Source organism: Mustelus asterias, chromosome 19, assembly GCF_964213995.1.
Source record: "Mustelus asterias chromosome 19, sMusAst1.hap1.1, whole genome shotgun sequence".
Classification (NCBI taxonomy): domain Eukaryota; kingdom Metazoa; phylum Chordata; class Chondrichthyes; order Carcharhiniformes; family Triakidae; genus Mustelus; species Mustelus asterias.
The window spans coordinates 48550101-48566800 of NC_135819.1; the positions used below are offsets into that span (position 1 = coordinate 48550101).

General features: G+C 40.1%; 1 protein-coding gene across 10 annotated transcripts in view; it reads left to right on the top strand.

Moving 5' to 3' along the window:
- The window catches only part of tbc1d22a (TBC1 domain family, member 22a), a 395279-nt gene that overhangs the window by 29577 nt on the left and 349002 nt on the right, over positions 1 to 16700 (top strand). For all 10 annotated transcript variants that reach the window (XM_078235533.1, XM_078235530.1, XM_078235534.1 and 7 more), the window contains one exon: positions 3100 to 3282. In XM_078235533.1, coding sequence (XP_078091659.1) covers positions 3100 to 3282 — 183 coding nt within the window. The remainder of the gene's footprint in view (positions 1 to 3099; positions 3283 to 16700) is intronic.

Below are 16700 nucleotides of genomic sequence, written 5' to 3' on the forward strand. Positions count from 1 at the left end.
GTACCCGAATAGGCGGCGGAATGTGGCAACGAGGGGGTTTTCACAGTAACTTCATTGCAATGTTAATGTAAGCGTACTTGTGACACGAAAAAATTAAATTTAAACTTATAAATTAATTGTAAAATCCCATAATTTCCCAATTGCTGAATTCGTCTAACAGGTCTTTCATTCCTTAGTTTCTCTTTTCACCTTTCTTAAATGATGGTGCTATATTTGCAATTTTTCAATCTAAAGGCAGTGCTCTGAAATATGAGTAAAGGATCCTCATCGACTTGCTTGAAAAAACCTTGGGTGAAAATCATTATGGCCTATGCATTTTTTGGTCTTTGTTGTACTGTGGGAGAAATGGAGCACCCGGAGTAATTCCACACAGACAGTAACCCAAGGCTGGAATTGAACATGGGTCCCTGGTGCCATGAGGCAGCAGTGCTTGCTACTGTGCCACCCATAGTTTTATTTCATTTTGCCTCTTATGCCTACAATGGCTGTTTTATCAGGTAAATAATGTTCCCCATTGGGAGATATGTTGGCCTTGTATTAAGCTGAATTTTTGTTTGAAAAGCTCTCACCCAGCTGTATTTTGAAAAGTGTACTGTCATCAGTCTTTATCTTAATCTGTTGAAGATAGCCCTATCAAAATTTAGAGTCCTAATTACTATTGGGTTTGAAAAGGAGAAACTTAACATTGAGATCAGTCATAATATGATTACTGATAGATAAATGTTCTCCTGTTTACAGATTATTAACAGATTTTGCACATTACTCATTAAATCTAGTATGGCTTGTCCTCAACATGACCCGAATCATCTCAAATGCAGTCATGAAATATCTTATCCTTTTGACTTGACTACTCTGCTTTTAATCTACGCACATAAAATATTTTCCCCATTAGAACAATTCTGCTTTTTCTACATGCCTCCCTTAATTAATACATTTTGCCACGTGAATGCTGTCGGAAGGCCTGTAGAAATTCATATTGTTGAATCAAGACCTCTGTTCCTCAGTTTTATCCACAGAGTTTCCACTTAATGTTTTCTTTTACTTTATCTTTTAACTTTCCTGTCTTGCTGCACTTGTGCTGAATGTGCCTGATGAAGAATGCCACTGTAGGGAGACGAGGAGTTGTGGTGCAAGGAGATTGGTTTAGCATCAATCTCCTGTATTGGGTTCTGCAATGTCAAGTACTGAAGAAATTTTGTATAGCCAGCAGTATGCATGGATGAAAGCAGAAATTAGGTGGATATGTCCTGATCATTCCCTGAAAAAACAGTGGCGGCACAGTGGCAGAGTCGTTAGCACTGCTGCCTCACAGCGTCAGGACCTGGGTTTGATTCAGGCCTCGGGTGACTGCCTGTGTAGAGTTTGCACATTCTCCCTGTGTCTGCGTGGGTTTCTTCCAGGTGCACCGGTTTCGTCCCCCAGTCCAAAGATGTGTTGGTTAGGTGGATTTCCCACACTAAATTGCCCCTTAGTGTCCAAAGATGTGTAGGTTATGTGGATTGGCCATGCTGAATTGCAGGGAGATTAGCAGGATGCATACAGAACAGAGATAGGGCCTGGGTGGGATTGTTGTCGGTGCAGGCTCGATGGGCCAAATGGCCTCTTCTGGCACTGTCGGGATTCTAATAGTGATTTTTTTTTTGTTAGAGTGTTGGACTTCATTGAGCTGCAAAATAATAAATACTTTAAATGAGAACTTGCAACCTGGAATTGTTCTTTCTCAACTTGTCAAATATTTATTTGTGGTTGCAATTCTAAGTTATCCATTGCTCTTGAATCAACCACACAAAAGAAAAACAAAGGTAGATTCTTATCACCCTGTAATTTCCCGTTATTATCCCCCTCCAATTTAAACTGTGATGAAAACAAACAAGTACCACTTGGGCAAATATTTGGGATGTCCAGAATACGTATTGCCTGTGGACTTGCACAGAATTATGGTCCTCATACAGCGGAGCATGGCACAACCACTAAGTTTAAACATTTGTGGTATTTGTCCTGAGATATTTAATTGTGCTATATTATTTGCCCAGTTACGTGTCATTGTGACACCAATATGCTCAAAATTCTGGGAAGTAATACCAGAATGAAATATAATGCTGCCAAGCTGGATAGGAAGTGAAATGTGCACCATGCAAATATCTCATGTTATACAGTACTGCATTCTTTTAATTACTGGAATGTCTCTTGTCTATTGTCAGTCAACGAACTGGGAGAGGCGGGGGGTGAGACTTGTAGTGTTTGGGGGTCATGGAGGTGGTTGGGTAGTTGAGGGAGATGGTTGTGAGGGTTCTTTGCAGGATTGGGAAGGCAGTGGGCCCAATGGGGCATTGGGGTGGGGGTTGGTGAGAATGAGTGTTCGTGTTGTCAGTAGCCAAGAGTTGGAAGTGGTTTTAATTTTTGTCACTTTTCCTGGGTAACTATCCTGAGTGATGTCAGAACCATCCAAAGCCTGCAATTTCCGTTTGGGGTTTCCAATGGTTCCCAGTGCAGGGTAATTGAAATTGATAAATTCTTGATTTCTCGAGGAATTAAGGGCTATGGGGAGAGAGCGGGTAAATGGAGTTGAAATCAACCATGATTGAATGGTGGAGTGGACTCGATGGGCCGAATGGCCTTACTTCCGCTCCTATGTCTTATGGTCTTATGGTCTTATGGTAATGGCCCAATGGAAGCTTGAACTTCCCGGGGAAATTGTCGTGAAATCCTTAAATGAGGATTTCCAGCGATTTCCCCCCAGCGCATCTTTGGTGTATTCCCGGGTACAACCTCTCGTGGTCGCTCTCGGAATAATGGTTTCACTACATGAGTAGTTATTGAACTCTAATTCGTAGAAGCATTTCCTTGGATTGAGTTGAGCACTCGTGTGTAATCTGACTCTGGAAATCCCCAATTGGATGAAGAATGGTCTGCAATGCAAGCGCATTTTTAATTTTGGATTGTGAGTGAGAGTCAATGTTTGAATTTCCATTTCTGTGCAGAATGCAACGAAGCTCAGGAATTTTCTTCAAGTCAATTTTGTGGTGTGAATTTATCTGGAAGATTACATTTCAAATCTAATAATTTTGTTTGGAGTAACATATTTTATGTAATTTGCAGGTATAGATGATTTTGAGAAGACTCCTCTTTCGAGGCAGCAATCTGCTCCTTCTCGATCAACAATTCCATTGGTAGCAAGAATTGCAGACCAAAATACCTCAGATGCTCCTTTGATGACTGAAAGAGAAATGTTTCGTCTAGAAAAATTCAAACAGCTGCTGGCAGGTCCGAACACTGATTTAGGTAAGCCCCAACTATGGTGAGGTATCAAGGTACTCTGAGGATAGGTAACATGCAAGATTCCTGTTGTGTGATTGGTCAGTTTGCAGTGGCCTTATTCTCTGGTGCCTCTGGTTAGAGAGTAGGCATTGCTTAAAATGCAGGCTTTATCCATTCAGCCATCATTACCAAGGCAAGGAAAAGTAACTAGAATTAAATCAAAATGGATAAGGTGGCGATTGGACCAGTCGTGATCAGTAACTGTCATAGCATGGGTGATGTCCCTTGCTTGCAAAATGACATCGTTGAGCAAGTGCAAATGTTTGGACCATTGATGTTCCCATCAAGGTGTTTCCTTGATTTGCTGGCAGAACGGTGTGTTGGTTATGACAATGTCACATTCTAGACATTATGTCAGGAGCAGTTCATGTTTGGAGTTTGTTTTACTGCTTCTTCCTTACTTAATGCATCCTTCCGGATATTTGTCTGCTTCCCACTTCTGGCATTGAAATATCTGTGGAAGAAAGGTTTGTCACCTGCTGGGACTCGGGATAAGGTTCGCTCAAGGTTGTTAGAGAATCCCTCCTTGGTCTTGTCTGTTACCTTAAATGTAGGAGTATATGCATTATTGACAGTGACATGCTGATTCCTCGTTGGGGTGAGCCAGGCAATCATGAGGCACTTGCCACAGGGGAGTCACTGAAGCACCTGGCCACCCTGTGGAGAGAAAGTAAGCACATCTTCGAGCGAATAAGAAATCATTGTGGGCATGCAATAGTCTCTTTGCTAACATTGTACATTTTATACTCTGACTCGTGTTACGAGACCTCGAATAGAGACCAGTATGTTTTCTTTGGAATCCGAAAACTCAGATATTTACTCAGAGAATGAAGCTGCATGGTTCACAATGTAGATAAAAAAAATTTTGCGACACAAAAATCAAAGGATGTGAATACTAAAGCACTGAGTTAATTATAATCTAAACTGAATTCTTTAAATCACGTTGCTTTTTACACCCATGAAATTGATACCCCTAATAAAGTGAAATGAGGGACTTATCAAAAATTGGAAAATTAACTACTTGGCCTGAGTACTGCTTCAGAGATTGGTATAATGGTTGAGGTTCTTGGGCATTCGGCTTATTTCCAGCAGGTTTTTCCCTTCAACCTGTGGTTGCAAATTTCCCGTTCAACACAGGTTTCTTTAAAATCTTGGGTGTAGCCACCTCGGGTCAGAACTCTCCTGGTATTAGTATTTTTTTTCTGGAGTTTTGCATTTCTGTCTCTCTCACACTCACTCCTTGTTTTGGAGTCATTCAGGTAACAATTTTTAACTGAGCTGACACAAAATTTCACTTGAACTCAGAGATTTTTTCCCTTCAGTAGCTGGCTTATTCTCAAGTCTACAACCTCAACTGCTTGAATATGAAGTTGCACTCCTATAATTAAATTATGTTGACCATTTTCCCTCTATTGCTTAACTCCCCGGCAATTTCATTATAAGATCATTTACGAGAAGCCGTTTGTAATGGATCATCACCCCAGCGGCACAATAAAGGCTCCCCCCAGCCACCAAAAGCGCATTGGCATTCACCCTAGATTAGTGAGAACAATGTATCTTATGTTATCACAAAATCACAGAATTGGACAAACTTTTTCAAATTAAATAACTCATTCTGAGATTTTTAAGTTTTTACATTTTAAAGTTTATTTAGCGTCACTATTAGGCTGACGTTTACACTGCAATGAAGTTACTGTGAAAATCCCCTAGTCGCCACACTCCGGCACCTGTTCGGGTACTCTGAGGGAGAATTTAGCATGGCCAATGCACCTAACCAGCACATCTTTTTGGACTGAGCTGGAAACCGGAGCATCCGCAGGAAACCCATGCAGACACGGGGAGAACGTGCAGACTCTGCACAGACAGTCACCCAAGCCGGGAATTGAACCTGGGTCTCTGGGGCGGTGAGGCAGCAGTGCGAACCATTGTGCCACTGTGCTGCCCGATTTATTAAGACGATACCAATCGGCTTTGTGTATTTGACTTTGTCTTATGAAGCTGTTGTCTAATTGCTGCTGTTTGAGAAAGAAGTGGAACCCGTGTCCCTGTTTGGGTTCTGAGAGCTTGAGTTGCTATCCTGAATTCTGGGCTTGGCCTGCTTTTAGTTGGACTTGCAGATGGGATGTTCCCAGTCTGTCAAAGGAATATGTTCGATTGGAGGCTGGTAGAAGTGTTTCAATTGGAAATTAAAAATACCATACTAAATTGAAATAGGCTGCCCTGCAGTTCCAATTTCAGAGTTCCAATAAAAGTTGTGGTGGCATTTCTGTATTTTTAGTCACTTGAATATTTGTTTGCCACTTAACTAAGCACAATAAAATCTGGGCTGATACTTCAGTACTGTGGGAGTGCTTCATTGTTGACTGTCTTGCTCCAAAATGTTGACAAAAATGTGTTGGAAAATCTAAGGATCACTGCGCCAATAAGTTGGAGTTCTCTCCAAGTTCAGTTGATTGCAGCATTCTTTAATGGGGATTCCCAGCATTGAATTGCAGTGATGTCATCGAACCGTCCACTCTGAATCAATTGAAGAATTCTCAAAGACAGCAAACCAGGGAGTGAAAAACACTCAGTATCAAATCACTTTGTAAGGTTTTTTTTTTACAGAGCAAAATAAAGACAGGAATGGTAGAAGCTGATCAACTTTCAGTTTTTAAAAAAGCTTTTTGTAAATAATTAGAAAATGTGATTATCGTAATGGAGACATTTAACAACATGTTACATATTTTAAATTATCATTCTCGTTGTCCAGCAGTAAGATTGCAATTAAAACCTGGGTTATGTTTTATTGAACAAGACTTAACTTTTTACAATGTTTGTAACTTTGATATGAGAGCAGAAAAGTGGAAGTGCTCACAGATCAATGGATTTCTCTGTTTAACAGTTCTGGGGGTCCATAGCGCTGCCTGTGGTGGAGCAGTGAATGACAGACTTCAATATGAGGACTTTGTCATTATTCTAAAAGAAGAAAGAAAGAACAGCATTTATATTGTGTTTTTCATGACCACCGGACGTCTCAAAGTGCTATGCAGCGGGTGGAGTACTTTTTCAAGTGTGGTCACTGTTGTAATGTAGAAAATGCAACAACCAATTTTCATTCAGCAAACTCCCATAGCCAGCAATGTGATAATGAGCAGATAATCTGTTTTTGTGATGTTGCTTGAGGGATAAATATTGGCTTGGATATTGGGGATAATTCCCCTACCCTTCAGAACAATGCCGTGAGATTTTTTTTTGCATCCATCTGAGTAGTCAGATGGGTTTAATGTTTCATCCCAAATGTAATGTCCTAACTATGTTAGGGTTTGTGGGTTTTTAGAGAAAAAAATGAGGTTTGCGCGCACAGATCCAAACTAACACAACAGGTTTTATTGAAGAGCTGCTCCCTCTGCACTGCAGAATACAAAACTGAAAGTAAAATAGATCGTACACCAAAATGATGTAATCAAATCATATGATCAATTTTTAAAGCATCCTTGTAAATATATAACACCAAAGATAGCACCTCCCATTATGCAGAATGAGAAACAGTTTAAATAAATCAAATGTATTTGTGTGTGTCAGGAATATGCTTAAAATTTAAGTTATAGTTCTGTATTTGAGTTTTGAGGTCGGGGGAACCTGAGTTTGATTTCACTTTGAACACTTGCCTGTTAGTCTATAGATTTTCTGTACCTGCACTTTCGTTAAGTTTTATGATCCTTGAAGTGGGGAGCTGTGCATCGAAGGGGGTTAATGGCTCAGCAAAGTTAAAACAAATCGAAAAAGCTGGGCTGTTAGCGAGCAACAAGGGACCAACACAGACATGGAGAAATAGAAAGCTGTGTTAGTTCAGTTGGAGCAAGTGCCAGGAGGAACTGAACAAGGTGAGGTGAGCAGGTTTTGAAGAATAAAAAAGAAAACTACCCAATCAACGGAGTAGAACAGGAGCGAAGTCCGAAGAAGACCTTCTACTCGTTGGAAAAGAACAGGAATCTGGAAAATGCCACGTGATGTGAACTGAAGAGTGAGGAGCAGGGGAAATGGCTTCAAGTTAAAAGATACAGATGCAGCGAACAGACTTGGAACAAAGTGGATTTGCGAGAAGCCAGAAGATCTGAGGAGCTGGCTGAAGGTTGATGACTCATTACTACGGGTCTTTGGAGCAGTGGTGTTGTGCTTGGTGTAGCTGAATTACCTGAGAGGATACATGAAAGATGAAACCTGAATGCATGTAAAGATCTAGGGAGATGGAACATCAGGAGGAGAGGTCAAAACTCTGGAGGTTGATCTGTTGTGAAGATATCCAAGTGAAATGATCATTTAGGAGAAGATTCCAAGGTGAGTACTGAAAGTGTGGAGATTGCAAACCCTCATGTGAAAGATGAATTCCAGGGAGACTAATTAACTCGTGGTGTGACAAGCATCTGGGGGGAGTCACGAGAAATACATGGCATCATATTTGGAGTGGCACCTGTCTGTTTCAGAGTGTGGTGTGTCAGACCACAGGTTGATTCTATGGACTGCGCACTTGATGTGAAGAACAGAGAGTATAAGATACACTTTATAACTCATGTTATCCTTGCAAATTTGTATATCTGTAAAGGTATAGTTGAGGTGTGTATTATCTTAACTATGTCAGGCATTATGGGTTTTAACAGAAAATAATGTGGTTTGCACATGTGGATTCAAAGTAACACACAACAGATTTTATGGAAGAGCTGCTCTCTGCACTGCATCAAGTACAAAACTGAACGGAAAACCGAAGCCTCTGTGAAACCCAAATTACATCACCATCAAATCATGTGATCAGCCCTTAAAGCAACTTGCACTCTTTTAAAAGTATGTAAATGTGAAGGAATAGTGTAATATAGTTAATCTTTTCCTGTTTAATAAATGTCAGTTGTTTTGTTGAAAGTTCATCACAGACTCCTTTGATTCTTGTTCAGTAGCTATTCTCCACCGTTTCTAAACCAAAACTACATGTTAGGATCTATCATATCAAAGATGTGCAGGTTAGGTTGATTGGCCAGGTTAAAAATTGCCCCTTAGAATCCTAAAATTAGTAGGTTAGAGGGATTAGCGGGTAAATATATGTGAGGGTACGCCTGGGTGGGATTGTGGTCGGTGCAGACTCGATGGGCCGAATGGCCTCCTTCTGCACTGTAGGGTTTCTATGATTCTATGATTTTCTATGATATTCCACCCTGGGATCTGACTTCTCCAATAGTAACATCAGCTGGAATTATAACACCACATGCTAAATCCTCAAGTTTTGATCAGATTCACAGATTGTCATCAAAATGCCCACAAATTCCAGGCCAATAATAATTTGTTGGATCGTGTGAAACACGAGGTGAGCACACTTAGAAAGTAATTGATTTCCAATGATGTACAGGGCACATTATGAATATAAATTTATAAATTCCCTTTGTTTCTCACTCATCCTCAGAAACCATGAGCTGAAGAAGTATAAATTTTGATGTGCATGATGTTTGCATTCTGGTTACTGACTCCACTCCATCTTCATGGTTTATCTCTGTTGCAGTGTATTCTAGTTCTGCTACCTCTTCCAGCAGCTTATCAGGTAGTTTCTCTGGACTCTGTTCTTAATTTCTTCTGCTTCATCTCTCTATTCTGTTTATGGGTAAGTTTACATATGTACATTGGCAAGCTCCACCTCTGTGTTGCTGCTATTATTGATTCCAGATTAGTTGCTTTGCCTTTTCGCCAGAATTGCATCTCTGGAGCAGTCAGATTTTCTTTTGTTCTGAAGCTAACAAAAAGCAATTAAGTGCAGGAGAGAGCCACTGCCTCAGCAGTTAGTGAAAACGTTCAGTCAAAATGAACATAATGTGGAGATGTCGGCATTGAACTGGGATAAGCACAGTAAGAAGCCTCACAACACCAGGTTAAAGTCCAACAGGTTTATTTGGAATACGAGCTTTCAGAGCGCTGCTCCCCCATCAGGTGAGACTCACCTGATGAAGGAGCAGCGCTCCAAAAGTTTGTGCTTCTAAATAAACCTGTCAAAATGAAAATGGTTGATAGATTCTGACAGGCCACCAGTTACTTGTGTTTTCCTTTCCACAGAGCTTTGCTATCTACTTGTTGAGATTTATAAAATGTATTGGGGATACATTTCTATTGGATCTATTGGAGATGTTCTCACATATCTTGGGTTTGTCTCAGATGACTTCATATCTGGCATCTGGCCACGTACCCAGGTCGTAGCTCCTTCTTTAAATTAAGATATCAGTTGTGGTCATGTCAGCAACCGAAGTGAATAACCTTTCCAGGATGGTGAAGTAGTGAAGGAACTTCAACTTGAAGTTGCTATGTTTTGTGATGCACAAAAAGAAGTCTGGGCAAATGTAAACATGGTTTCAACTTTACATCAAGGCAGATTGTACTGTATACTTATTGAATAAACCTTTACATTGTGACTTTAAACATGGTGGTGGCAGGCAACATTGATTTTGCATTGTTATTTTTTAAAAGCGTACTTGACTAGAGTGAGTGACGTTTTGCTCCTTCTCCCAAGTCAGACACTTAAAAGTGTTGCAGTCACCAGCCAGTACCACTTTTTCTGGTCACAAAAGTGACTGTCAATTTATATGCCAAAGAGAAAAATAGTCTTTGCTTTGTTAGTCACTAGTCTACACTTGATGCTTTGTTGGAAGTATTTGACTTTTCAGGAGCTTTACCAGTGTTTCTAAGGTGCAGTTGGATTCATCTATTGTCTAAGCATGTACAAATATGATGTAGAGATGCCGGCGTTGGACTGGGGTAAGCACAGTAATAAGTCTCTCAACACCAAGTTAAAGTCCAACAGGTTTATTTGGTAGCATGAGCTTTCGGAGCGCTGCTCCTTCATCACTCACCTGATGAAGTGGCAGTCCTCCGAAAGCTCGTACTACCAAATAAACCTGTTGGACTTTACCTGGTGTTGTGAAACTTCTTACTGCATGTACGAATAGTTTTAAGGGAATTCTGAGCACACACTACCTTCAGATATTCCAGGATGATTCTTTTTTTTCTTAACCTAAGGTAGCTAAATTATTTTGACTGCTTCAGTCCATTTCCTTTTTAATATTGTTTTGATCTTATTTAGCTGTCTTTGCATCCAAATTCTGGGAGCCAACAGAATATGCTTAGCTGGTGTCATTTGTTGCATTATGTGGGAGCAACTGATTGGCTAGGAAATGTCGTATAGATAGATATTTGGTTTATTAAAAATAAAAATTGTGATATGTGCTGAATTGTGAAATACAAATAGAACAATCATTATTCATAACGTTGTTACAGGCAATGATTGAAATAAAAATGAAGTATAAAATACTGAACGGATTGCCCACTTCGGAACATTTCAGCATGCAAATAATACAGCATGTTGTAAAATGCAGATCTCCACTTATGCAATAAAAATTATTCTGCTCCACTCTGTATTTAGTATTAAAGTTCCTAGATCTTACATTATCAGGTGGATTTCATAATTTCTCAGTCATTTGAATATTATTTATGAATTTTATAAAGTAGGGATTGGGCTCTCTCATATAATGGTCTGGAAATTGGAAAATACTTTAGTGTTCCTTTTTTGCACATTAGAAAAGCTGAACAGATGGGGGAGCTGCAGGTTCATTGATAGTTTAAAGTAATTCTGATCTTCTCTTTCTCCAATATAATATTATGCTTCAAAAATAAGATCAGTTCATGTAACGTCATTACAAGTTTTGTAATTGCAATGCATGTTGTCAGTTAAAGGAAGACATGTTATGAGTGCAGTTGCAAAATCCCGTTCAAGAATAAATTTCTGGTGTTCAGAACATAATGTAAGTAATTTATTTGTTTTCCTTTTTGTAGGTTGTGGTGAGAGTTTGGTATTTATCTAATCGCAAATTTTATTTTGAGGAACTAGGTTGAAGATTTTTATTTCTTGTGACAAAGGCTTCATGAGGAAAGAATACAACAGACTTTTTGGTTCGATTGGACAAGAGCTGGAAGTGTTCTTTAAATGCTGTGTGGGGAGAAAATATCTAACTGTGTATCAACAGTGAGCTAAATTCACCAAGAGGTGCTATTTCGGTAGGAAAAGTAACAAATGGAGTATTTATGAGAGAAAGAAGTACATTTTAAAACCTTGCATGGGAAAATGTTGGAGTACAAAACCAATCAATCAGTGTCTGAAAATAACTTTTGGGTTGAGATCATTTCAGAACTGACTGGAAAATGAGCAAGCCCCTGACTGACTTGAGGGCTGGGAAATGGTGAAAGGGAAAGATCTGAAGTGGGGCAGGAGGGCTGCAACAGGATAAGGAACAAAAACAATGCAAAAGCTGGGTGTGTTGTTACTGTGCGATCAAGGTAATTGGTGAGCTTCACGGTATATTTGGTGTATGCCATCACAAGTGGCCTAATCCTGGATTTAACAGATGCCTCAGATGATTGCAAGTGGGATTGTTATCTTTTTATTCATTGACGGGGATGTGGGTGTCGCTGGCGAGGCCAGCATTTGTTCCGCATCCTGAGTTGCCCTATAGAAGATGGTGGTGAGCTGCCTTCTTAAACCGCTGCAGTGCCTGAGGTGTAGGTACACCCATAGCATTGTTAGGGAGTACCAGGATTTTGACCCAGTGACGTGAAGGAACGGGATATATTTCCCAGTCAGGATGGTGAGTGACTTGGAGGGGAACTTCTAGGTGGTGGTGTTCCCAGGTATCTGCTGCTCTTGTCCTGCTAGATGGTAGTGGAGGTGGGGTTTGGAATGTGCAGCCAAAGGAACCTTGGTGAGTTTTTGCAGTGGATCTTGTAGACAGTACATCTGGCTACCACTGCTCATCTGTGGTGGAGGGATTGAATGTTTGTGGAAGGGATAGCATTTGATGGTGTATGCCATTACAAGCAGCCTAATACTGGATTTAGCAGATGCTCCAGATGATTGCAAGTGTTATCTTTTTATTCATTTATGGGATGTGGGTGTCGCTGGCTGCTTTGTCCTGGATGGTGTCAAGCTTCTTGTGTTGTTGGAGCTGCACTTAGCCAGACAAGTGGGGAGTATTCCATTACACACCCGACTTGTGCCTTGTCGATGGTGGATAGAAATTAGGCAGTCAGGAAATGAGTTACTTGCCGCAGGAATCCTAGCCTTTGAACTGCTGTGGTAACCACAGTATTTATATGGCCAGTCCAGTTCATGTTCTGGTGGGAACCCCCAGCGTGTACAATTGGCTATACTGTCTGAGGATGATCGAGCCAATTGTACTGCACCCACTGCTGAAATTGGCTGAGTACCTGTCCAGCATTTAACCTGGGACCTTCCTAGTCTACATGCCTCTCCTCCATACTCATTATACAGTTGACATATAGTCCATGTAGCAGGATTTACAAGTTAAGGAAACTGAAAAAAACATTCATTATCTTCTGAATATTGCCATAATGTAGCACGATACCTGATGGCGCTACTAAAATTTCCCTGGAGTGATCGCTGCATACTGAAATGAGCTGCTGAATGAAATGCAAAGTTTAAAGCTATTTGCGACTGCTTTTATCCCGTCTGGCTTGTATGCAGTTGTGAATGATAGATTTATCAATGGAGCCATGTGACTTTTGAAATTTATAAAGAATGTTCAGACCAGTGGGCTTGATTTCTGACTTGATGAATGATTAAAAAGAAATAATTTGTGTTGTAATGTTTAAATAATTGCGCAATAACTTGCCATGTGCTTCATTCTTGCAAATGGCTGAGCCAATTCTGATGGGCTTGTTGTGTGGCTTCACATTTTTGATTTGATCAAACACAAAACAAATATGGAATAATTGCTAATGGGTAGGATTTGCTTGTAATAAACATTAATGGATTTTGATGCAATCCAAGTGAAAGGCTGAAGGCAGCAGTGCAGAAGGAAGCAGCAACTAATATTTACAACACAGTTCAGATGGAGTTTTGCTTCACAAGTACATGTGGACAACGTGCAAGAAGAGTAAAGCAGAAAGGGAACTGAAGTTGGTGGATGAGGAGGTGGAAACATGATCCAGTTGAGGATTTTGCAAAGGATTTTCAGACTCAGGTGATTTCAGTAGTAATGGTATCTTATTGATCTGTTGGATATAGGAGCTTGGCAAGAGTGTAGGATACTTTTTGTTTGAAAAATAATGTGCATTCAGCAATCTGGATAAACTGCAGATTAAGATTGTCACCCGTGCTGGCATGGACAACATTTCCTTACTTTCTGTGGCCAGTGTGTGAGGTGTGTGCATTTTCTTACCTGAAGAATGATTGTCTGAATGTGAATCATTCCAGTAGCAAGCTTTTTATGAATTTTAAAATAAAGTAGGTTATTTATTACCCCACACTTGCCCTGGAGGTTTTAAAACGTGATGTTTCACTCACTCGACTCAAGCACACCATCACCCACTGAACATTTACAGATGAAGAAAGTGTAATTGACTCGGTCTCTGTTTTGTGGCAGGCCTGTAATTTCTTAGATGAGTTGGCATTTTTAGTTCAAGTGAAGGACTTATAAGCAGAGAATTATCAGTAAGCTGTAAGACTTCATGTATTTGAATTTCCAGGTGATTTTGATATTTAAATAGATTGCGGAGAGCCCTTTTTCCATTTCCAAGGTATTTTTCTTTATTAGCTTGGCTGTGTCGTTAACTTGCAGCTGTTTTGATGGCTTTTCTGAAGCACTTGGATGGAACTCAGTCTCTGCAAGCAGCTTTTGCTGACAGAAAGCATAGCTGTGCCCATCTTGTGACTTATGGAGATTCAAGGTCCTTTGTCCAAAGAAAAGTGGTGTGTTGATTACACACCCTGTTATTGTTTGACACTGCCAAATTCATCCCGACTAGTTTGGAGGGTTGAAAGGTTGATGGGATCCATTTCACATTCATCTAACACAGTGAGTTTCAATATTTCATGATGGACAAATGAAACAGAAAGACAAGCTGGCTGGAATGCTATAGACCTTTTCATTGATGGTCCATCCTTAAAGATACGTGAAAATCTTGGATGGTTGTGAATGTTCAGATTTAATTGGGTGTTTGCTTGAGACACTGGAGAGGGGAGATGTGGTTGCTTATGGCATCTTCCTCCTTCCCCATTTTGTTTCCTTTTCCTCCACAGGTTTTTGTTTTACTCTCCTTTTTTGCTTTTGGATCGCAGCTGTTCGCCCTTTTGCCATTCGTAGCTTTTCTTGACACAACCTTTATTTTCTTGCGCCATTAGCACTCCCTTTGGTCTTATACCATCAACCTTGTCTCCCTTCCTCTATCTCTCTGACCTTTCCTCTTGTTTTTCCCACCCTCGCTTCAAACCAATTATATTTCTAACTTTTCCGAGATGGAAGATCATTAAGCTCCCCACAAATGCTGCCAAAGTATTTCCACTATTTTCTATTTCATGTCATGGAAGTAGACTTGGGAGGAGACTGTGTCTGAGGCAGCTGCGAGGTTGAGAGTCGATGAGTGCTGGTAAGCCATCCAGGGTGTTGTTTTCAGTGTTGAACAAATGCTTGTTTCTGCATAACGAGTAAATCTGACTGGAGGATCCCCCATGTGTTTCAAGTAGTGTATAAATATAGTTTTGAGGGAATGATGTGTTCCAGGACTTGGGAGAAGAAAGAAGTTGGAAGTAGATTGATTGTTAAAGAGAATTCCAGTGTAAAATTCTGAAAGTGGTAAGGACAGTGCTGAACAGTAGCTTGATGTTGGCTAAAAAGGGAGTTTGTGAGGCAGGAGGGGTTTGAAGTGGGTGGTGGATTTCACAGCTGTCGTGCGTTTCCTGAGGGTGAGATGGGAAGAGAATGCAATATGGGATGGTTGGATGTAATTGGGAGGAAAGCATGTCATGTGGCTTGGGGTCACGGGGTTGTGGGAGAACATCAAGGTTGAAACTAGGAAAAAGAGATAAGTTATTTAGTTACTTCAAGCCTGCATTTGTGAAAAGCTATTTCTTGGGGGTTGTGGTGAAGATGAAGGCTGGAATTCCAGTTCGAATCTTGGAAAAAGTGTTGTGGGTCTTGATTTCAACACAAGAGGGATGAAAGGATGAACAGTTAAAAAGGTCAAATTTAGGAGAGAAAACAAGAGTTTACATTTGTGTTGCATCTTCCACACCCTCCAGTTCCAAAGTGCTTCATACAATTATGCAATTTGTTTTGTTATCAAGCTTGTGTTGAAGCTGAAAGATGATGTAAGATGTTATGTGCTGATATAATAATTTTTCCAGTAAAAATATTAACCATTAAAATTATGATTCCCAAGAATAGCTAATTGTGAAGAAAGATGATTCTCTGTCGACATGTAAGGAAAAGGGACGATGCCAATTAACTTTCCATAGGATCACAGTGGGAGAAAAACTATAATGTGGCTACAGAATGAGACATTGCTGAAACAATGACATTTTGAGTCAGAGGAAAAAGAACATAATTTCCGGTATTGTGATGAACCAGACCAAGTTCTAGAGGTGGGATCTGACCATTTCAATTGGTGTAATCAACAAGCTGTCCTGGAAAACTAGCAACAGACTGAATGAAAGTTAATCTTACGATTGGTTGTGCGATGCAGTTCATGTTCTAATTTTGTTTCAAACACTCCTGTCAAGTCCCTTAAATGCATTGTTACATTAAAGGCGCAAGACAATCGCAAGCTATCTGAAAAGGACACAGGCTAAACCTAATGTTTCTGCATTTTGATTGATCTCGGAAACATACTTCAAACTTAGATCATGTTGCTTGTATATTTCTTAAACTCACTTTTTGTCTGGAACTCAGAGCTACTCATTAATGAAACTGTTGCTGAAGGGATTGTCTGCTTCAAGCCTCGTCCAAGTATTGTCATTAATGTTGCTATTGATTAAGCATTGTTATGAGTTTGAAGAAAAGTCATATTGAACTCAAGAAGTTAACTCTGTTTCAGCTCTGACGAAGGGTCATCCAGACTTGAAATGTTGACTCGATTCTGTCTCCGCAGATGCTGTCAGACCTGCTGAGATTTTCCAGCATTTTCTGTTTTTGTTGCATCAAGTAATTTCAGTGCACACAAAAAACCACGGGCCTTCAGTTACTCTTTTAGTAAAGGAATCGTTTACTACATTTAATTCAGAAATACGTTAGCATTTACTGCAGGTTTTGCTACATGGAATACACAAGAAATAGGAACAGGAGTATACCATGTGGCCTGCTGAGCCAGCCCTGCCGATTCCATTCATTTTCACACCTGCTCCCCATATCCCTTAATCCCCTCACAGACCAAAAATCTGTGTATCCCAGCCCAAAGTGTTTGATATTTGGAAGTACCTAACCAGCAAATTATTGTCTTTGGTTTTGAACATTGCCTTGCTTAATTGCTTACAAAGCCATCATTTACATGGTTTATCAGTAAATGTAATTTGGGTTCACAGA